Raw genomic sequence first — 23,777 nt, forward strand, 5'->3', positions numbered from 1 at the left:
GGAATTTAACACTGAGTTAAATCATCGTGCAGTTGTTTCGACCTAAAATATTTGCGCTACCTGATTTTTCCCTTACTTTCCAGTCGTGACCGATTGTATTGTTGCAGCGACAGCTGTGGAAGATCGCAAAGTCATAGTCGGAGGTATTCGAAGGATTCGTGCTAACATAGCAGCATAGAAAATTGTGGAATTCGAATACCTGAACAAAGCTGGAATGAATTGAAAATTTCTCTTTAAGATATTTTCATCCTTTGTTATTCTTCCGATTGATTACTGAAGGCTTTTTCATCATTTTATCATTATTTATTAGTTGGGCGTATCACACGCAGTATATGCCTACGTCCCTCTTCTTTACGCTCTTATAAATTTCTCTTTATAAATATCGTTGAGAAAAATAAATCACAGTAATGTGTAGCCGCAATAACTGCCAAGACCGGATCATGGAGCTAAAACAATCCAATAAATTGATAAATCGGAGCCCCAGACGTGCCTAAATTGTCAAATCATACATTGTAAATACGACGAAATAGGACAAGCCGGGAAAAATTTCGCAAACTTGCGAGATATTCGACGACAACGTCAAGAAGGGCACGTGTTCTCGGAAAGCGAGAAGTGTCTCGATCATCCCGACTACGACTCGGGGGGGTATCAATACTTAAACAGAGATAGAGAAAGAGAGAGAAAGAAAGAGGGAGGGAGAGAGAGAGAGAGAGTTTCGCTTGTATCATTTCTGTCGGCGATAATACTCCGGCGTATTTACAAGGCTGCGGGCGGATTAGTTGGCGGTTTTGCCGGCGTGGCGCTGTGCTCGGCCGAATGCCGCGCATTCCGGCGTAATGGCCGAGGGCGCGCGCGGGGGTGAAGAGAACAGCGCGGCCACGGCGGTCGGTGGGGGCGTGCGGTGCCATGGGTCGCGGCAACGGAGGTGGGGCGCGGGGCAAACAACGAGGCTGCCTGTCGTGTCAAACGGGCTCCGGCGCGTCCGCCCGCATACCATTAGATTTTCGTCGTTTTCAATGAAAACACGCGGCCGCTTGCAACACCGAGCGCCGGCTACGGACGCGTCGCACGACCGACGTCGCGTTTACTCGAGTGTCAACAGCCGGCGGAGGAGTGTCACGACTTGAAATCGCGAGCTTTCGCGTGCGGGCTGCGACCAGTGCAGAGCGTGTGAGTAGGTTAAGCATAATACACGCGCGCGCGCAAATACACGGCATACCCATGCACACCAAACGCGTACGCACACGCAGTGAGCGAGCATGCACGTCAAATAAAGCGGAGCGACGAAACACGGCGAGCCGATCCCCCGTGGAATGCGTGCGACTCTTTTTCTCTCTCGCTTCTTCTCGTTTTTCTTTTGCGCTACGTCGCATTCCTCTATTGATTCCTCGCGAACGTCGAGAGACGCGCGCGCGGCGGCGCCGACGACGATCGCGCGAAGTAGCTTACCGTGTTGTTACCGTCGTCGTGTGTCGTCGTCGTCGTCGTCGTCGTCGTTCGCGCGATGTTTAATTCGACGACCTCGCGATTGAAAACCACAAAGGTTCGGGGTCACGCCGCGAGCGGAATAAGGAATCCGTCGCTTTCTGACGCGTCGTCTCATTATCGTCGTCGTCGTCGTCGCTGTCGTCGAGTTTAGCGTGGAATTTCGCAGCAGATATATGTTCGTTCCGGAGTTCGTTTCGTGGCGATCTTTCAAAAAGTTAGCGCGCCATGAGCGAGCGGTCGCCGACGACCCGACGGCGGCGCGCAGGCCGCGCAGCTTTCGGAATTTACACGCGTTCGGAATCCGCGGCAAATTCACGCGACTCGGCGATTCGCGTTAACGCGCGCGCCGAGGAGGACCGTCGAGCGCCATTGTTTCCGAAACCGCTTCGTCGTACGGAACCGGTACGTATTGTTGCATCGAGATATCTCGGCGAGCACGAATATCCGCGTTTCAGCGGATACGAAACGCGAGACATCGGCGTTTCCGAGAGAGGAGAAAAGCTCGCGGGACGAGCGAAGTTTTCGAAGAAGCGGATTCCACGACGTCAGAATTCGCACCGCGGCATTCGCGCGCGCGCGCGCGCACTCGTCCTGTCTCCCCGTGTTCGACTAGCTCGGGCTTCGGGAAATTGAAAGCCCTCGAAACCGGTATCGTTTCGACGAGAATCGAGATTTCCGTGCGCGCGCGCGAAAATGACCCTTGCGTCTCTCTCTCACTCTCTCCTCCCTTCGCGATTGCGAAATATCCCAGATGGCGTAGAGGTGAATAGAAGGTTCACAGAGGATTCGTTTTCAAGTCCCTGGTCCCTCGCTGCATTGTCCTTGTTTGATGACGTCAGAAGCGAGAAATCGCAAAATATGGAGATAAAAGAATACATGACCAAAGTGGCAATCGTGACCGATTCAGCACACTTTAAAAAATGTCCGGACGCTTTCCTTTAATCTGAACAGTCGTGAAATTAACGTGACAGAAATCATGAGAAAAAATAGGTCAAAAATTAGCCGAAAATTATTGATTGTTCAAGGAAAGCGTACGGATATTTTTACAAGTGTGTCGAATCGATTACGAATGTCGTTTTGTGCGCATATTCTTTGATTTCTACATATACCGTAATATATTTTGCCGTACGATTTCTCGCTTCTGACGTCATTAAAGAAGGACATAACGAGGACCTAAAGAAGCCTCAAATAATACATATAATGCTGGAGAAAGTTTGCGACACTTTTTTTGTGAGCCTCACAACAACGCACCTCGTATCCAATAGGAAAATGTATTTTCTGAGAACAACTAAGAAACAAATTCTCTCATAAACATCAACTAACACAGTAACGTTACATCAGTATTATAATTTCCCACTTAACAGTATGAGTGTTACATATAACACATGACGTACATAACAATTATATTGTTGAGCGACCAATTATAACATTGATGTAACGTTATCTTCAGAGTTGCTATTTATTGGATATTTTGCATTCCTCTTTCTGTTCATAAATCTCTTGAATTCGCAAAGTATACGTCTTGATACGAAGTAATTCTACGTGAATACTCCAAGAAGTTCTCCAAGGAATTCTAATCATACTGCATATAACTTCCCGGATCGTTTTTATAATATTCTTCCATGGATTCCCAAAGATTTACAATTCAGGAAAGGAGAAAACTCGAGGAACACTCGTAGAAATTCATCGCGCTATCTGAATACCAACACGAGCGCAACCTCATTGCGCTCTCTGCACTTTTCTGCACTTCTCGCCCGTTACATTTTGCTCTCGCGCCCGAGTCGAGTTCGCTCTGCGTCAGGCTAGCGACGTAAACAGACGTGTGAAGGATCTGTCATATGAACGTGGTTCTTTGTTCTCTCCCGAAATATCTCTCTCTCTCTCTTTCTCTCGAACCGTCAAGTATGTTCGCTGAAAACACCGACCGTAGGAAATACCGTATGTTTCGACCGCAAGCGTTCCTTTTTCGTTGTTCAACCTCCCTTCGCACTTTCGATCGTAACCGAGGCGAAATATCGCATCTTTACATTCCGGCAGGGGGGGAGGGGGGACACGACGGTCGCGTGCGTTCGTAAATCAGAGGGGGCAGTTAACGTGAAGTTGACGTTTCGTTCATCCGCGCGTAAAAGTTCGCCGGAACGCGCTCGCGTTTGGAATTCCATCGGGTGCGTCGAACTTTGCTCGGGCGATTGTACCGATCTTCGTTTCGGGAAAAGCGGTCTTCGCAGTGGCACGTTGATTTGTGTAAGACATCCAGGACGAAGGACGCGGGCTTTTCTCTCCCGGTCGTTCCTAGCGAGTTTGTCAAATCTTGATTGTCATCGCGCGATTATCACGCGACATTCGCGTGTAACGCGAACTCATTGTTGCACTTCGACTCGTTAACTTTGCATACTTTGTGCGGATGCGAATGTTTGTGCGATCAGCAGAGAAACTTCCTACCGGATATTCTCGCGCAAAAACGGATCGTAAAGAGTTCTCTTTGTTACTTATTTTTGTCACTTTCGGTTCTCCATAAAATGGTAGTACTCTCATGCGTGAAGAGATGCACTTGTATTTGTGTTTCTTTTATTATTGGAAAGTGAAATCAGAACAGTCGAATAAAGTTGTGCAAATCAAGGAAGGTCAATTGTACAAACAGATCATTGAGGTTTTATACCCCTTCTCATCCCGCAAGGAATTCTTTTCGCGGCTTCGTCGACGAGAAATGCTCGGCGAGAAATCTCGATTGGCGGTTTCGAGCTCTCGTGTTCTCGCGCTCTGCGGTCGCGTGTATAATCGCTCGCATACCACGTGCTATTCAGTGCGTATATATATGTATTTGTATGTATATGGGGTGTACGTGTCACAGATTCTACGGCGAACTCACGGTCGATCTTTCCTCAGCGAGATCCCTCGTGAAATTGCAATTTTTAATACTAAATAATTTCGATGTTAAAATATAAATTTAATTTGGGTAAATGCTAATTAGAACCTGTATACAGGTGATTTAGTACAATGAAAAAATTCATTATATATTTTCTTTTAACTTCGTGAATGTATAAAATTATTCTATACTTCTTCGTCCAGAAGCCTCATTAATAAACTCAAAAAATACAATGTCATGAGTAAGAAAATAATTAGAATGAAGAATTCTTTCGCCCATGTTTAAATCTAAATAATAATGTTGTCCTAATTATCACTCTAACTTTATTTTTACCATCCTTTTTTTGGTTTATTAATGAGAGATTTGGATAAATATAAAATAATTTTATACATTCACGAAGTTACGAGAAAACATAATTAATTTTTTTATTGCACTAAATCAACTATTCACAGACTTTTATTGGCCTTTATCTTATTTAAATACCCTATTGATTTTATCAGTAAAGTCGGTCAACGACACTATTATTTTAAAATATTAAGCGAGCCTCAAGTGAAATTTCTAACTCGAGTCAAGGAGGCCCCCCAAAAAAAGTTGCAATCTAGATGTATTTATAAATCGAAGGTTATTATCGCTTTGGCACTGAAACGACCGGCATTCCTTCTAATTTAGTAGCTTCCAGTATCCGTGCCACTCGATAGCGACGATAGAGTTCTCGGACACCCTGTGTGTACGTGCTCGATCGAATCTTTGGCCGAGATAACGCGTCGCGTGGGAATCCGCCGATCGAGCGGTTCGATCTCGCGTGCGTGGCGTAGTCGCAGCCGCGAAAATTCACCGTTCTCTTCGGCGGATTACACGCCGCCAATTTAACGCTCTCTCGCTAATCGAATTTATTCGAATTAAATATGAAAGGGGCTTGTTTTGTACACCGTTACTTTGAACACAGGTGTCAGATTTGCCTCCTTTTCAAACAAGCCCGAGAGACGGCGGAGAGGAGGAATGAGTTGGAAAAACGTGAGAAAATAATCGCGTCAAATTACAGCAGAATTTCTTGCGCGTTACGTGTACAGCGTACTAAAAAAGAGTCACGCGTCCGAATTCCGACGCTCTTACACCGGAGGCGTACTCGCGCGCGTAATGACATCGCCTGGGACTTTCGATCGCGCGGTACACTTTATTTGGGCCGTCCTTTCGTTTAAATAGCACGCGGTTGACGAAGCGTGATTCATAAAGACTCTGTACACTGTGCGCTACTCGTGGAACGAAGAGGAAGGGGTACGGCCGAGGAACGGCATGCCTTTGTAACCAGATTCATCCTCTCTTCCTCTTATCTGATCGCTTTATCACACGAGTAACTCGACAAATATGACGACACGGAAACGGGCGGTGCCACGAAAGCGCGCAAAAATTCCCAAAGGAATTCGCACCGACAACGAAGAATGTTAATATGTTGATGAATATATGTAACAATTAATGATTTTCTTTCGTCGAATTGCAAATTTCTAATCTTCAAAAATTCGACAGATCGTATATAATATCATACGTTAGAATTTTCCAAAATCCTTCTTTATTTTTGTTCATTTTATTTCTTTTAGAGCGGAACTAAGTAACTTGAGCTTTAGTAAAACGTTGATGAATATTGTAGCAAAAATATCTGTACTTTATAGAATTTAGTTATAACATATTTTATCTCATTGAAGAGTATCAAGATTAGAACAAAGTTAGAAGTTTTAAAGTTTTCGTAAATTCCTTATTAGTCATAGAAAGACATCCTCTTCTAGTATATTTATTTCTCTCACTTATATCTTTATATGATAATTTCTTGTAAAGAGCGGAAATATTTATATCCCTTCGAGATAATTTTCTTTTACTTTGCGCCCGCTCAGAAATGAACCAGATAGTTTTGTTAAATTAGTTTTGTTTGTCAAAAAAATTTTTTGTTACTCTAGTAGAAGGAACAGATTATTAAAGCGACATAAATATGTCAATGCAGGTCGTATGAAAATTAGTTTTCATAAATATAAAAGAAAAAAACCGTTACTTTCATTGCTGTATTCAGTCGACTGTGATGAATATAATCATCTGAATATATTGTACAATATTGAAACAATATACTGAGTATATTGTTTATTTACTGGATAAATCACTTTCATATTTTATAATTATACTAAAAATATCGAACACAAGTGAGAACAGAGACTAATTATGAATTTTTATAAGGTGTCATGATTTTTCCTCTTTTTATTATCGTACTTAAGAATCACTGATGTTGTTGAGAGAGATCCAAATCGTAACTAGAAATTAATATTAATGGGAGCAAAACGGTCGGATCCTTGCAGGAGAAAACGAAATCGCTCCATATTCATTGCGTGCCGCAAAATTCGCCGTTCTCTCTCTCTCTCTCTCTCTCCCTTTCTCGAACGAGCGAGGGAAAAGCCAAAATACCGGAAAGAGGAGCGCGTGGAGCGGAAGGGAGATGGATAGAAGGTTGTTTATATTGTTACGATGAAATCGTGATGTCGAGCGTACGGTAGTATTGTGAGAGGTGGGAAAAGCACGCGAGGAGGACGAGAAGGAATGAGAGAGGCCGCGATACAAGTAGTGACGGGTTCGAACGATCTCCCGTTGACTCGAAGGCATTGTTCTTTTTGTTCTCGCGAGCGAGAACGAACGTCAGCGTTTCAGCGGTCTCGTTTCTTCTTTAACGACTAGTTTCTCTCTGGTGAATTTCTTCAATGTGTTCATTAGACCGACAATCGAGAAATAAAGAGAAAACACAGAGAGAAGGAGATCATCACCCGTTGAGACTTTTTAAATGTCGACGTTAGAAGCTTCAGCAATTATGTGTGGACTTTTTCTACGGAGAAAGTCCGTCTGATAAACCAAGCGAGAAATAATATATAATTCTGCCCATTTATCTCCGAAGCTTAACAGAAGCCGGTTATCTCAAGCCGCTCGTAACATCGAAATTATCCATGCCTCGGCATTTCCCCCGAAGGGAGAGCCGGCTTTAAATTCCACAACAAGGGATGCTATTAAGGATCGTCGCGGCAGCGATTCTGCATCTATTTAAAGCGACTAGTATTCGGCTTGGTAATAATACGGCTCACGCGAACGTGTCGGTCCCGTCGCTAGATACGTGGCGCAAGAAGAGGCTTCGCGAGAGAAACAGGGGGAAGAAGGGGGCTTCTGAACCGCGTCGTGGGGGCGGGGATGAGGGGGGGGGCGTCGACGGTGAGGGGTCCGCATTCCACAGACAATGTCACGTTTTTTAATCCCCGTTTTACTTTATTTGCGCCGCCTTCGGCCGCGAGGAAGGCCCAAACAGTTAAAGTTTGACTTCTGTCCCTATAGAGCGCTTCCTTTCGCGGCGACGGATCGCAGCCAGGCCAAGGACGACGTATCCTTGCCACGAGGACGACGAAGGTGGCAAGTAAGCACGCACGAGAAGGAGGCTGAGGACTCGCGAGTTTGCTCTTCATAGTGTGTGCGGGGGTGGCTAAAAAGATACTGACTGAGTAGAGAGAAAAAGGAAGAGGAGGAGGAAGAAGAGGAGGAGAGACGAAGAGGGAAAGGCAGGAGGAAGAAGTTCCAGCAGGGAGAACTAGCAGAAGAGGGAGGATATGTCCGCCGTCGAGAGTGCCTTAGACGTCCTCTCCAGAGCGGCGACGATGGTGCAAGGTCAGTTTGTACTATTGAAATTCCTCGCGGCTCCGCACGAATCTTCGGATGATCAGACACACAGACGTGTCCCGAGGACGTGTCCTCTTTCTCGAGCTGCCTACCCTCCGAGATGTGTCGCGGCGCCTCTTTGAAATTCGTCCCGTCTTACGCTAATTCTGTGCGCTTGCGATGCATGATCAAAGAGACGGCTGCATCTCGTCCCGTTTGGGATCGCGTTGGTCCCTCGTCGAAACTTGAAAGCTGCACATTCAAACGTTACCGCTAATAACACCCGCATATTCCACATTCCTTTGCAATTTATCGTAACCTCCATGTGTTGGAATCTCCTCGGAGGAAACCCCTGGGCTAATCGCTTTCGAGCGATATATTCGTCATAAAGTGAAATATTCGATCCATTTATTCTTGAAGGATGATAAAAAGCAATCAGAGTTCCGCGAATACCCAACGAATTATTTCAATCGGACTTAATGTGCTATATCTTGGTTCACTGGAATTCTCTCCCATATCAATCGTCAATGATAATTTTTCAGCTCGATTGTGTGCTATTTTTTTCCCCGATTGTTTTCCCAAGAGAGCTTCTCAGATCTCCCCCGTCGGCTCCAATTTCGTATCGCTGTGTTCGATATTCACGGGAATGCGCGGTCAGGAACATAACTCGACAATGAAACGATCGACCACGCGTGGAATGCAAAGAATTCAGAAACCATGACGACGACCGCTTGACATTCCACAGACATTCCGCGCATAACTCGTCTAATAGTAATTTTATATTTCGCGCGCGTGCTCGCAGGCGTTAACCAGGCTCGTTCGTATGCAAGCCGCGGACAGATTGCCACAGGAATCGCTATTATTATCGCAGGTGCCGCCACTCGTAATGCAATGTGCCATTACCTGACATAAATTCGCAATCATAACACACCACCGCTACAACCCACCGTGGATATTCACGCAATCGTTTCTTTCTACACGGAATCGATCGCGCGCGCGGCCAATGAGCAATCGCATTCTTCGCTTTGTATTCATTCGGTCACTCGTGCCTTACGAAATCCTCCTCGCGGATCGATCCGAGCGCTTTTGCACGATTGCTGAAACAAGGTGCTCGAAAGCGAACGGGTGCATTTCAGATGCGAGAGGGTTTCTCAAACGCGTACCCTTAGCTGGCGCGCGAGCTGCTACTTTCGAAACGTCAGCAATGGGATAGGTTCGTAACGGTGTCAGATTCCAAATCCTACTAAAGATATTAAACACAAGTGCACAATGGTAAAAGTTTTGTATTAAAAACGGTTCACCGAAATTTGGTGTTACTTTAACACGGGGAATGCGTCAAAAAGTATAATGTTACAATATAATGTTACATATATTAACAAAATGACTGTATTTATTGAATCATTATATTTGTGTATCGTTCTCGTTTTTCAAAATATCGATTGAGTAACTTGGATACGAAATAACTATATTCACCTGCCATTATTGTCAGGAGATAGTTACATGTATCTAAATGAATTGTAATCTTATTTAAGCTCGCTACCTCGAGGTGTCACAACGGCTTCCGCGTAGTCACCGCTTATAGTCGCGATTCCACGTAGCGCAGATTGAGTACACGTGTTCTACTACGTGCGAGTCGCGCGAATGCATTTGCTGATCTCGAATTTTTATTCTTCCACACGACGTCCTCCGCCCCGATGCATTTAACCGGAGTCTCGTGTCTTATTCCGTCATTCGCTTCGCCTTGGACAAACCGCAAATTCGGTCCTTCATGCATAACTGTTCGAGCAATATTCTCATGTCGACCGCACAACTCGCGAACTTACGATTTTGCTTCGAATGATCAATTCGAATCGAACGGTTTTAATTAGACATTAGGCGTAAAGAAGCGAATAAAGTATCGCGATGCGATAGCGTATCATATTTGGAGGACTTTTGTTGAACGTTTAATGTAAATAAGCTAATAATAGTTTAGTCTTAGTTACATCTTTTCAGTTTTTTTACATTTATCTGTTTAATCTTCACTTATCGACTTATCATAGACAGTTTGAGATACTTCTCGAAGAATTTTAGAATATAGAAAGTAGAATATAGAAAAAAAGACTCCTTTGAATTTGATAAAATTTCTTTAGTTGAAACAAATTTGTGTTTTGGAATAGGGCAAGCAAACGAATGTTTGATTCAACAAACAAGATTGATTGATTGATTTCTGAATCAAGATTGATTGATTTCTGAAAAACACAATAAATATATCTTCACGTCAAATATATATTTCTTTCGTATTTTCACCCAAACATATTACAGTGTTTGTCACAAGCAATAGATTTATTTGAAAGAAGTGGCGCTATGTTAAAAAAATATTAACGAATTTCTTTGTTTCAGTGGGACAATATTTAATAAATAGTAAAATCGATTTTTTCTTATTGAAAACGAAATATTATCCCTTTTAAATAAACTTTATTTCTTTTTCTCTATCAAATAATGTAGTTAAGAAGATTGTCGTCGCGGGGGAAAGAAAGAGAAAGAGATAAGTGGAGATTAGCATTTAAAAAAATAACACGCTTCGCGCAAGAATATCGCAAGCTTCGAGCGAATGGTACTCGATGTGCGATACATGGCGCATGAATATATCGAAAGAGTTGAAATAAACGCTTCGCCGCGCTATCACAGCCGACGACGCATTCGCGCGTGCATCGCATCGATGCGCCTGGTGCATCGGGCGTATCCATGCACGTACAGGGTCGCGCGCAAAGAAGAACCGTCGTCTTTCGTCCTTCCGCTTACGCGCAGCTCGACAAATACGCGAGCTATTCCAGTCATTTGACGGGCGCTCCGACGATGGTGCGCGTTGGAAAGCAACTTAGGCCTGATTGCACCGGCGTTATTTTAGCCTTAGGCGAAACTTAGAACTCTAAATTTGTCGTACTGAAGCGAAAGCGACACTTGAAATACTTTAATTTAATTTGCACTAATCTTAATGGGATAAGCGCAAATTAAAGCATTTCAGGTGTCGCTTTTGCTTTGGTACGACAAATCAAAAATGTTTAATTTCGCTTAAAGATGAAATAAGATACGAGTTCTCTTCATTGGACTATCGACACACGACGTACTGTACAGAGGCCTTACACAGCGCGCGCGTTTCATTCGGCCACGTCTCCGAATCGACCGCGCATGTGTTTTCTCCCACGTGCGTGCTCCCATGGCACGCGTGCGTTATTCGCGAGGTAATCGCGCCGCAGCGACTTTCCACGCGTCCGTCTACTCTCTTCAAGTAGCGCCCACGAGAACAGCGATGTCGTCGTCACTTTGAGCGGCGGCCCGTTTTTATATCGCCGGGCCGCCGAGTGGCCGCAAGGGATTCGCACCTTTAAACTCGGCACACCCTGTACATCGCGTCGTCTACCTGCGAAAGGGAGAAAGAGCCGGAGAGAGGAGCGAGGCGGAGAGAAAGCGAGAAAGGAGACGAGTTGGCTTTGAGCCGCGCGCGCTTAGTATCCACCTTATAAATACACGTTTAATCCACGGCCTGTCCGTGCAGATATCGCGCGATGTGTGCTGCGCACGTGTGCCGCAGCGGTGTGTATGTGTGCGTGCGTAGAAGGCAACCTCCTTCGGTTCCACGTGGAAGGCGGGGTGAGGGGGGGGGGAGACGGACGATGAGCCGAGGCGGATGAATGAATGAATCTTAAGACAGTCGTGAGAAGCGCATTCACGAAACCACGACGCCTTTGAGAGACGCGCTTTTTGAAGATCGCGGCTTTTCTTCAACGTCGCCGTCGCTCGTCGTCGTCGCCGCTTCGTCGTCGTTTTCCTCCTGCGCATTGTGTCCATATACACAATCGCGATTCTCGATTGTGCACCTCTCTCTCTCTCTCTCTCTCTCTCCCTCCCTCCCTCCCGCACACACTTTCTTTCACACGTCGCGCGAGTGTGCCCGTGTGTTACTCTCTCGCCCTGTTTACCGTCTCTCGTCGTTTTTGCCATCCGTCTTTCGCGAGAGAGGAACTCGCCGTCGAACTTCGCTGTTTGCCTCGTTCGCCGTTGGTCTCTTTCTCCGCATCGTTTGCGGTTTCGCTCGGCTTCCCTGTCGCACGTCCCGAACACTTTGGCGCCGCTCCCCGACTTTGTGATCGTCAACGCGGTCGAGCCGCGTCTCCGCTCGCGCGCAAGAGTGCGGTGAATCGGGCTGTGGACGATGGCAGCGGTTATCGCATGGTTATTACTGTGATACTGTGACCGCGAAGGAATAAAAATCGCCGAGGATAAGGAAGCGAGAGGAAAAGGAGAGAGAAGAAATTGCGCCTCAGAGGCGAGTTCCTCGTCTTCCCTCCTCCGGGAACGGGATGATCGAGCAGTGACCGTTAATCCATTCGCTGAATCGAAATGATCGACGTATGTCGTATCATGTGTGGGAAGCGTCGGTCGGGATCTTAACGAGAGCGCGACGGTGCAGCCGCCGATGTTTGTTTCCGGGCAGATTTCGCGAAACGCCGAGATATCCGGTGCTGAGTCGCCGCAAATAATCGCGCGGTGAGAAGAAGCGAAAGCGAACTCATCGACGAAGATCGATGAAGACCACTCGTTTTGTCCGGTCAAAGTGTCAAAGCTGAATTTTATTCACGCTCATTATCACGTCCGTCGCGCCCGCCGCGATTGTCCGTTTTAATGTCTCTCTATCGCTGCGTCTGAAGTAAAAAAATTCACCGGGAGAAGTGACGATAGAGCTTATCGAGAGAATTACTATGAGTTATTACAATCTCGAGGAAACCAGCTGGGGCGAACGCGAGAGACGATAGACGGAGGTTTCGACTAGAAGAAATTCAGTGCGCGTGCTCGCTGAGAGAGGACAGGAAAAAATTTCCGGCGCAATTTCGTTTCGGTCGTTGAGAGGAGGCGGTTCCGCGGTCTGACTTTCGCGATTGATGCTCTCAAGGGCGGTAACATGGAGATCTCGACCAGGAGACGGCGTCTTTGGCAGCCGTGGCTCAATGCCGATACTCTTCGATTGATTCGCAAACCGGAAGGTACGTCATTTATCAGCAAGCTTAACCCTTAAAAAATGGATAAGAGAGAGGCAACTAGTGAAAAGTGGCACAACTAGTAGAAAATGAAAACTGTTTTTTTTTTTAATTAATTTTAGGCGCCCGTAAGGCTTTTAGTCTTATGTAGGAGTACATTGAGATAAATGCCCGATCATATCTGATAATCCAATCGGATAATTCAATTGAAAAAGAACAAACGGATATATCCGATCAAGTCATTATGCGATGAAAATTACAAGGCGACATACGAAAGGCGATTCATTTTCCGATTAGGTTTTATCGGTAACTTCATCAGATATTCATCGGATAAAGGTGTCCATTACTTGATCGGATAATAAAAATAACAATCGGATACATCATTCAATCGGTTTATCCGATGGAAATTCTTCTCAGTGTATAGAGTAACCATTGGTAATAAAATCTCAGAAATCATAATTTTGTGGATTGGATCCTTCTTGCGTAATTATAGCCGATTAAGAGCATTTTACATTCCGGACGTACCGAGTGTCTCAGAATAGATCGTGTATAGAAGTGAAAAAGAAATACAGGAAAAATCACTAGACAATTAATGTTTTAATTAGCGTTTATCGAAGTGGTTATATCGGTTATCGTGTCGTGTCCGACGGACAACGAGAGATATATGCACGAGTACAATATGTGTCTGCTATAAAATTTGGGATGTTGAACCGAAAGGAATTCTGATTCTTTCGATTCGATAGTTTAACCGCCGGAAACGCAGGAACAGCCATTATCGCTTTAGATAAATAGAAGGAGAGTCGTTTGGATGTTTGGTAATTATCAGCGCGACATATCGAGAAGTTGATCAACTCTCGAGGAAACCCTCCCTATCTTCTTCTCCTCCACCGGTCCATTCATCTTTTCCCTGCTCTACGCAGCTCTAAACCAGTTTCGCCGTCTTCCTGGCGATCCTCTCACGGCTATTAGGCACTTCCTGCCCATCCTGGGAACCGAACCCGTTTTTATCGTCTCTCTCGTCCTTCGTCCACCTTCTCTTCCTCCTTCTCGTCCGTGTCTCTCGATCATGACGAAGGGTTGTCGTTAGATAGCTTTCTAATTTTAGATATATCGCCGCGCGGAAATAGGTGACCCTCGCGATTTCATAGACTCCGATCGATAACGCAGTCTGCAAGGACACGCGCACGGAATTCGTATCTCATCCTTCTCCTTGTCGTCGCTTTGACCCTCGACTCGGAATAATGTCGGTCGACGTTCTACGCGTTGTTCTTCCGTCTCGTTGCCCGATAAAAACGGGAGTGTCGTCGTGAGGAAAAACCCTTGCCGGCGCTTTTTCTGAAGTCTAACACGCACCGCCTCCGCCTATCATCCTCGCGAGTTATCTCACGATGCGAGCAGAACCTCCCGCTACGAATTATCTCGATGGGATTCCGGTGGGCCGTTGCACAGCCAGCACGTGGTGTCGGGAGCATAAAAGTCGGGAGCATAAAAGATCACATACAGTCTGTCTAATAAGAGACCGACATGACTTTTAAAAGTATTTATCATAAAAAATGAAAAAGATTACACACGTACTACACAATAATTGGAGCAATGAGAGAGAATTGGGTCAATATAAATTTTTAGACAATTGTAGTTAGTTTTTGTTTCAAACAAGCTGTTTTATCGTGCCAGTTACCTCCGTGCGCTTCCCCCGCACTCGTTTGAAACTAACGACAACTCAAATCTTATATTAATCTGATTCGCCTTGTGATCCGATTCGATTTGGTTTACCCTACACTCTAGCATTCATTGTTAGATACGTCGTTCTCTAGCAAACGTCAAATAATAACTTTCTATGTAACGCATCATAGGAAAGAGTTCTCTTACCTACTCGTTCAAAAGTTTTCGATGTAACGGTTTCCAAACGGAAATTTGCCCGGTCACGATCTTATTATAAATAGGCTGTATCACAAAATTGCTTTCTTCGAAACGCGCATTAAATACTCCTCTTTTTCTTCAAGTAAACGGAGTCTCTATTTCAGCATTTCTCTATTTCACGAGATAATGATTAATCGTGTTTATACATGCGATCACAAATAGCACGACGCACGATATTTGTATTATTTGTAAAATATATATAAAGGACCATTCAACAATTATGTTACATCATGGGAGGTGGAGTCTATTAACTTGCGTGACAGTCGGTGATAGCAGGGAAAGGAGAGTAAAGGCCAATGAACGTGATATTAGATGGCATAACTTGTAAATATGGATGCGCGTAGTTATCAACTTTGTTTGCATTTGTGATACATTTTGTTATAATTGTATAATTTGTTATAATGTTTTGGTGACAATTTTTGACATGGTTTTGTGTTAATAATGAAAGTGTTAATTTTTTAATATTTACTTTTCTCTAAATATAACTTTTATTAATCAAAATTATAAAGTAAAGTAATTAACTTGATATTATATGCCTAAAAATATCATTCGTATTTTAGAAAAAGATAGTAGCGTGCAGTCTAATAATTATTATCCACAATATAGTTACAAGTTATCTTTTTATTCTATATATCGGTGGAGAGGAGGAGATAAGTTCAAATGTCACGTGATATTGGAAGAGGGCAAATACTTTGTGACGAAATTAAGGTGAAGGGGAGACGTGGGGAGATAAAAAAACACAAAAATTTAGTGTGATGTAATTGTTGAATGTAACTAACTTAATGGTAACGTTATTGTTAGAAATGATGTAACGTATAATTCCTATCTCTCCTCGTTCACAGTGGCATTTCTAGTATTTATATATGTTGCAGAGGGGAGACCGAAGACGACGAATCTGCATCGGAAACCGAGCAGCGCGTGGCGCAAGGAGCGTAGGAGGGATCCGATCCAGAGCGAGGCGTTGGATATGTCGGCGGCACGTGTGCACCACAGCAGGCCGAGTGTGATCGTCCCTACCACTCCGCAAGCCGGTAAGCAGTCGTTAATGATGTCGGGAAATCGGAGAGTCTCGGGCTAGAAAGGAAATGAGCACAACAATTTCATGTTGATTTCTAAAACTTTTAAGCAATGGGAGATGAGGAGTATTAATATTGAAAGCAAATTTAGGAGAAAAATCAATGGGTAGAGTCAGTTAAAGCCAAAGCACGGAATTTTAGTGGCGTGAATTCAGTCAAAGCAATAATTCGACGTTGTAACGAACTTTTATTCTTACAACTGAACGATGTTAAAGTCGAAGCGTCTAGACCTCTTTCGATCTTTTAACATTGTTCAGTTGTAATAAAAAATGTGCTTTGATTGTATTAATGGCACTAAGAAATCAGTGCTTTGGTTCTAATTGGTCCTATATATTCTTTTTTATTTGATATCGCAGAGCCTTGTAACTTTTATTTTTTCAAATTGAAATAATTTTTGACATTAGAGTATGAAATTCTTCAAGAAACGTGATACAACGAGCGGATGTTGCATTTAATTATTTAAAACAAAATACGTAGAAAATTAAGGCAAAACCTAAATTATTTTCACATATGATTTCGCCACGCAGATAGGTAGCAAAATTGCACTTATCATTTAATTTAAAATATAATTATATGAATGAATTTTTCATCGAGAACATAGTTGCACTTAACAAAAAATTTACATTAAAAATTCAAGAATTTCAAGTGAAAATGTCTCCTGTCGATCTTTCGTTAAGATTTCACAATTCGATGGAGAATGTCGTCTTGCCCTCATTGCACAGAACACTATGTGCAAATATTAAACGTAAGATGTGAAAAATAAATTTTACCGACAAATCGCGCCTTCCAGCCTCATGCTGCCTGATAGTTTTTTGTATTTTTTTACCGAACCCCATCTAACAACGGTTGTGGAGTCGTTAGGCATCGTGTCCCGAGACCCCATTGTCCGCGCTCTTTCAGGGGTGCGTTTGATGACAATGCACCGCGCTGCACTGGGGTGCAGATGCAGATGCTACTTTCAATAGAAATACGGTTAATGCCAACAATGCCGTGACATTCCTACGTGTTTACAGGCTTTCCTGAAACATAAATCCTCGTATTAGTCATAGACAGAATAATACGGTGATGGATATTCAAATCTCGACGATGATGATAAATACTTATTACAAGAATAGATTTTGTCCCCAAATTGTTAGAGAAATAACACATCATTCATAAATATTATAAAAATTTGTTCCTGACTGAAATGAAAAAGCTCTAATATTTTTCTACATAGCGTTACTTTTTTAAATAATTTATTGCTTGTGACAACCATTGCAATATTTTAGATGGAAATACAAAAGAAATATGTCCTTTGACGTAAAAAAATATTTATTATTTTAGAAACCAAACAAAACTCTAATCAAACATTCATTTGTTTGCACCATTCTAAAGGACAAATTTATTTCAATTAAAGAAATCGTATTAAACACGAAAAAAATTTTTTCTCTGCGTAGATATTTTATATTTATAGAGAGATAATAATTAATAATAATTAAATTTAACAGTTTAGTACGTTATCTTAATATCGTCCTCTCAAGCGGAAAGTCTCAATCACCTTTGATTTCCAATGTTTTTTCAGGCACCACGATCGAAGACACGGCTGTGACGCCTACCCCGACGGCGACGCCGACCGCGGCGGCTGCAGGAGGGCGGAGAACCGGCATCAGAAACGTGGATTCGGACAGCGACCCAGCGATCGACGAGCACTTCAAACGGTCACTGGGGCTGGAGGAGTACGCAGCCGTCTTCAACGCGACCACCACCGAAAAAGAAACTGTCCTAAGTGGTAAGTACGGAATATAAATGCTAAAAAATGTTTACTCGTCACCCGAGCATGATAGGAGAATAGGAGGAGAGTAGACGCGCTGCGGTTTGAATCCAGTCCGGACGAGCTTGTCTCACGCGTTCTTTGCACAGTTGACGCTCACTTCGCGAAAGCGCTCGGCGAGACCTGGACGAGGCTTCAGGCGACCAGTCGAAGCAAGGAGTCCACCTAACTACCCGGCAACCTCGCCAGGAATCTTATCGTCGTCATCATCGTCGTCGTCGTTATCCTCGTCTTCGTTTGTCGCTCGACGATCGTCGCAACCCGTTCGGGTGAAAACGTTCCAGTCTCGCTCGTTAATTACGTACTAGTGATAAATCATTACCAATAAGAGCTAATCGAAGGTACGCGCCCGCATTTCGAACGAGTCGTATCGACGCGATGTTGGAGTAGAGAAGTTTAAAGAAACACACACGCTGAAACTTGAACTGGCAGGCGGTACGATCTCGTTATAGCGCAGGTCTCTAGGATTTTTCGGGGATTTCTGGGATTGGCAACTGGATTTGTTGTATCGACGTCCGATTGAGTTTTCGTAGAGCAAAGTCGCGTTATTCCTATCCGTATCGTTGAAAGCAGACGTCGGGGAAAAAGGATACAAATCGAAAGTCTAAAGAACTACGAGTTGTAATTGGTTTTAGTATCGTTTTCTTGGGTCTTCGAAGTAATCTCTAAATAAATTACACCGTTACAATGAAAAATTATGTAAGAATTTAAATTTATGCTCCTGCAAGTTCGATTGAAATTGACTTATCCCTCCTCTTTTCACCCTTCACGCTCTACCACAAGTTGCTTCTTCTTGTAGAATCCACGATTATACGATTTGTATGCTTTTTCCTCTCGGATATCTTCGGTAGATATTTTGCTTTAATAAAACGTACCGCCGTACGTTGCGCAAGAAGGGTATCAAGTGTCCTTGATCTTCTCGCTTTTCAACTCGATGCTCGTTATTGTCGCTTTTTCGTCGGAGACATGCATGCAAGAAGGCATCAGGAAGACTGGTCTGCGCGCTGTATTTTGTACGGTGAGTGTGTACCGTGGGCGAATTTGATATTGTATATAGGCACGTATTCCCATATTACGAGACGCCATCGCCAGTCATTATCGTATAGTCCCGAGTTGTGTACGGATATAAAATTATTTATTATGATACTTCACACTTCCTCGCAAAGCTTGATAAGTTTAATAAGTTTATACTATGTATACATATGTACGTAACGATATTTACATAGGCGTACGACTCTATAACACATGTTATAACGATCGTTATCGGGAAATCTTCGTGAATTAGACGCGTAAAAGAGAGAGAAAGAGAGAGAGAGAGAGAGAGGAGAGAAAGCTGGTAAGATGATTGTGTAATTTAATAAGACAGATTCAGCACCGCAATAATATAAATAGCGTATAAATATTACGTCTTTGTATCGGTCGAGAAGCCGAAACTGTAAAGATAAACGAAAGGATATAATACGAGGCATACGAGAAGGATTAAAAGAAACGTTTCATTATTTTCACACAGTGGAATCAATTTCCCCCTTTCCCGATTCCTCGAATATAAGATCATCCCATCAGTTTAATATGAGAAAGCGTTAGAAATTATATCAAGTCCTTTCTTCCTTCTTTCCTCCGGCAAATTGCTGAATGCTAAGAAGAGTAGTACTGATTTCGAATGGTGCTAGGAAGTCCAGCACATACCCCAGCACGCACAGAAGTCAGTACCTCTATCTTCTTACATGTGAAACTTCGATTATTGAAAGTTTCTTATCTTATTTATTATTAATATATAATGTTTTTGATATAATATTTACTGTTACCTCATAATTAACGCAACGTAAACGTAATTGACGTTTACGATTACGCTACCTGAAAGTCCAGATTTCGCGATATTATTGAGTTTAATGCGTATAGGATATAGCAAACCTCCCAGCATTCGATCGCATCCGGTTTCTTCGTATTTTATTAATAGAGAAAAAATAAATTAGGAAAATTTTGACAGTCGCACCTGCAAAAAATAGGAGAATTGAGAAAAATTAATTGAAGCAATCGGATCTATAGTGTTTCGTCGAAAGAAATGTTGATCTATTTTAGAGAGTTTGCGAGACGTTTTACGTTTGATAAGGAACGATAGCTCTGTTGTCGCAATCGAAAATTCTCGTCGTTACTTAAAAAAAAAAAAATAAATAAACCGAATAATTGTTTTTCTTTCCAATATAAATAATATTTTTTTCTATGCAGAAAATCCGTTACATTAACCGAGTTCTGCTCCGTGTGTAAAATACGAAAATAGAACAACAACTCTTTCCTCTTGCTTCTGACGTCTCTAACTCGTAGAAAACGCGCGATTGCTGAGACACCCTGTACACAGAAACGGTAAAAATATGTTATTCGTGACGGCAAAAGATTCAAGCCGCATGTCGACTGTGCGTATTTCGAGCACGACACTTTTTACGTAATAACGACACTCCGTGCAAGATGGATAAGAAGAGTTTATATAACGTCGACGAGACGAAAGGGTTCGTCGAGCTTCCAGATGATGAATGAAAAACAACATTGGAGTCGCAGCAATTTCAGCGAGTGTTGAAGGTAAATCGTGCATTCGCTGAGCACTCTCGTGCAAAATTTCGAATTCTCGAGCACGCTCCGGAATTTCCACGTCATTTTATGCGCACTGCAAACTGATGGAAAACTTTAAAACGGGATTACTGTGAAACCTTACGAAGTAGTCGCCATCGAAAGGTCAAGGTTAATTCGCAAAACTGCGATAAGCGGTGATGGAATCACAAGAAATCGGAGTGATAATTCATCCCCCGAAGTTACGAATTTCTAATTTTTAGAATCAGAAATGGATGTACAAATTTTTGTACATTATTTTTGTTCGACTCGCTTTTACTGCTCGATTGTTTTCTTTTTTAGCAACATTAAAATTGCTGAAACAACCCCCGATTTCGAAGATTGGGAATCGACTCACAGAGAATATCGTCGCACAGAGAAAAAGATTGGGGTTTGATAAAATTTCTTTAATTGAAACAAATTTGTCTATTGTAGCCAACAAACGAATGTTTGATTCGATAAATAGAATTGTTTGATATTTCAAATAATAAATATCATTACGTCAAATAACATATTTATTTTGTATTTTCATCCAAACATTACAATGGCTGTCACAAACAACAATTTGAAAAAAATAATACTATGTTAAAACAATATAATAGAAATATTTTACATTAAACAAATATTAAAGAATTTTTTTCTTTCAACGGAACAATATTTAATATATAACAAAATAAATTTTTATTATTGAAAAGAAGATATTATTTCCTAGGATAACATCAAAATGATATTTGATATTAAATTATGTTGTTTACTTATGTTGAATTACGTTGTTTGTATTAAACAAACCCGATTGAAACAAACACGTATACTAAATCCAAAGAGACCTTTCTTTCTATGCAGAAACGTCCTTTGATCCAATTACTACATACCTCGTCTCGTCGCAGAAGACAACGCAATTTCATTCGATTAGAGAGGGTGACGTTTGCCGCCAGTCGTCTCGGGGTGAATGTAACACGAGGAATGAACACGCGATCTTAGACGGACCTATACGTGAATACTGTCTCAAAAACTCGCACCCTCCCTTGGCCGAGCGACAGGACCGCGATCGATCGGGGAAACTCGCGCTCGCCGATATTTCGTGGGGGAACAACTGGGGTACGCGCTGGACTTTCCCCGAGCCGACGAGCGAGCGAGCGAACGTGCGAACGAACGAACGAACGAACGAACGTTGTAATTCGTAGGTGGGCCCAGACGGGCGAGACAGACTGTCCCAGGAGCGCTCGGATGGCTTCCTATATGCAGGCGGCCTGTTCACTTGCCGTAAAGCAAAGTGGTAACTTAATATTAGAGCTGAATATAAGTACGGTAATCCCACACCACAGAGTCCAAAGTAAGTCTACACCTTATATTCCCCTTCCCCGCCTCCTCGTCCTGCCTGTCCCCGACGTACCAACTCTTCCGCTCTTCCCTTCCTCCTCTCCTCCCGTCTTCAGTCATCTCCGGACCTCGTTTCCCTCTTACCCGGGATCCCTCGAGCGTAATAACACGGTGGGATACTAGATATCGGTTGTTCTCTCTGCGCTAGGTGCAAATTGCCAACGTCTCTACCTCTTTTTCTCTCTTCCCTTTTGCTGTAGTGTTCCGCTCTGGTCCTGTTCGCTTTTCATACCGGCCCCCGTTTTCACCCTGTACCTTCACAATAGCGGTTTTGTCTTTATTTATTTTCGTCGTCCGTCGCGGTCCAGTGTGGCCATATTTTGAAAAAATCCCCCTTCGGGGACGGCAGAAAGTTAACTTTGGAAAACTTGGAAAATGCTCGACACAAGTGGTACTGATTGTCCCCCCCCCCCCCCCCCCNNNCCCCCCTCCCCACTGAGCGATTTGCAATGAAATGCGAGACAGGTGTCCTCAAAGTGCAGCGGCCTTGGGGCTGAGGCCAACTGCATTATCATCTACGCATTTCTCTTCTACGCGCTATTTAATAACGTTTGAAATGTAGATCTCTCTTTGGATAACCTCGATCGAAGTTCGTTTCGGAGATCAAACAATTTGTAAAAACTCGCACGCTTTCGAGTCTGTTCAAAATGATAAAAATTATCAAAAATTAATTAAATCAGAAGAAATATTAAGCACATTATTATTGTTTCTATAATTTGTAAGACAGTATTAGTAAACATTCGAAAAATATTCATTTACTGCTAAAATTTTAGAGATCTTTTTTTTCTCAAACGATTTCCGATTTATTTTTGAGTATCAGAGAATGCGGTCTTTCCGTGGACTCTATTTAATTCATCGTCAGGTAAGGGATGGGTAAATGGAGTAGACTTTTACGTTGCGTTCTCCCGTCATAATCTATAATTAATCGAGGTGAGCTTCCGGGACACATAGCGCAGCTGGAAATGGGCTAGTGGATCACGTTATGGCAGATGCTCGCATTCGAACATTTCCCGACAATGCGCAGGTGTTGCTTCGCCTCGGTAAGGCATATTGGTCGTAGAGCCGTCAAGCGAATCCAAATTTCGTGCATGTTTGAACGGGTGTCACTACTTTTCCGTGGTTTACAATGTTAAAATAGGGAAAAATTTACGATTATATGAGATAAGGTGTAAAATATGAAGCCACGATCTCGTCCATCCTGTGATTTTACAATACCCCTATAAGTTGCGTTTATAGCATGGAAGTGCACATAAACTTCGAAACACAACAAACACACAAAATTAAACGTCGAAAGCAGAAAACTTTACTTCAATATTTTTAACATCATAATATTAAATATTGAGTAAAATAAAAATAAATAAAATCGAATATCGTCTGGTCTAAGGGCTCGTTCCGCGATTGAGACACGTCTCTGAAATTCTCTCGTTCTCAGTCTCGGTCGTGATAATTCAGGAAATCGTCCACAAATTATCTCCAGACTATATTCGCTTACATGACAAAAAAGAAAAGAAAAGAATATGATTGAGCAAATAAAATGTGTGAACATAAATGTCGAAGCGCCAGTAATTTCCGAGGCGTTTTTAATTCATTCATCGAAAAGGCGCACTTTTGATCCGTCGAAAAAACACTTTTCAATAGTACTTTTCAATAACAAATTTACATCGAAAAAAGTCCGATTGTATTAATCAGAAAACGAAATTATAAGAACCACACTCGGGTCACAAGAATCAGAAATTCTGTTTCCTTCAATCAAAACGCGTTTAGTTCGTGTTTACTGTTCGATAAGTTCAATCAAACTTTTTGTTTTCCGCGCATGGAATAAGAAATCATTTGCTCAGAGAATGTTTTGTGAAATCGACCGTTATCGTGCGATGAGATGAATTTTTAGGCACTTACGTGTCGTCGATTGGCAGGATCGATAGGCACGTATCGGGCGTTGCTCGCGTTCT

At 42.8% G+C, this 23,777-nt stretch overlaps 1 protein-coding gene across 2 annotated transcripts; it reads left to right on the plus strand.

Moving 5' to 3' along the window:
* The first annotated feature begins 894 nt into the window (after positions 1-894).
* LOC106748007 (transcription cofactor vestigial-like protein 4) lies at positions 895-19,208 on the plus strand. Of its 2 annotated transcripts, XM_014626138.1 has the most exons (5): positions 895-1,168; positions 7,709-8,035; positions 15,834-15,992; positions 17,599-17,805; positions 17,937-19,208. In XM_014626138.1, the coding sequence occupies exons 2-5, from the start codon at positions 7,978-7,980 to the stop codon at positions 18,014-18,016; spliced, it is 504 nt and encodes a 167-aa protein (XP_014481624.1). In that variant the 5' UTR covers positions 895-1,168; positions 7,709-7,977; the 3' UTR covers positions 18,017-19,208. The 2 variants fall into 2 exon arrangements, with proteins under 2 accessions (XP_014481624.1, XP_014481623.1); XM_014626137.1 differs by lacking the exons at positions 895-1,168; positions 7,709-8,035 and adding an exon at positions 11,666-13,047.
* Positions 19,209-23,777: the final 4,569 nt, after the last annotated feature.

The sequence above is a fragment of the Dinoponera quadriceps genome, unplaced genomic scaffold (genome assembly GCF_001313825.1).
Source record: "Dinoponera quadriceps isolate SergipeBrazil2010 unplaced genomic scaffold, ASM131382v1 scaffold2167, whole genome shotgun sequence".
NCBI lineage: Eukaryota > Metazoa > Arthropoda > Insecta > Hymenoptera > Formicidae > Dinoponera > Dinoponera quadriceps.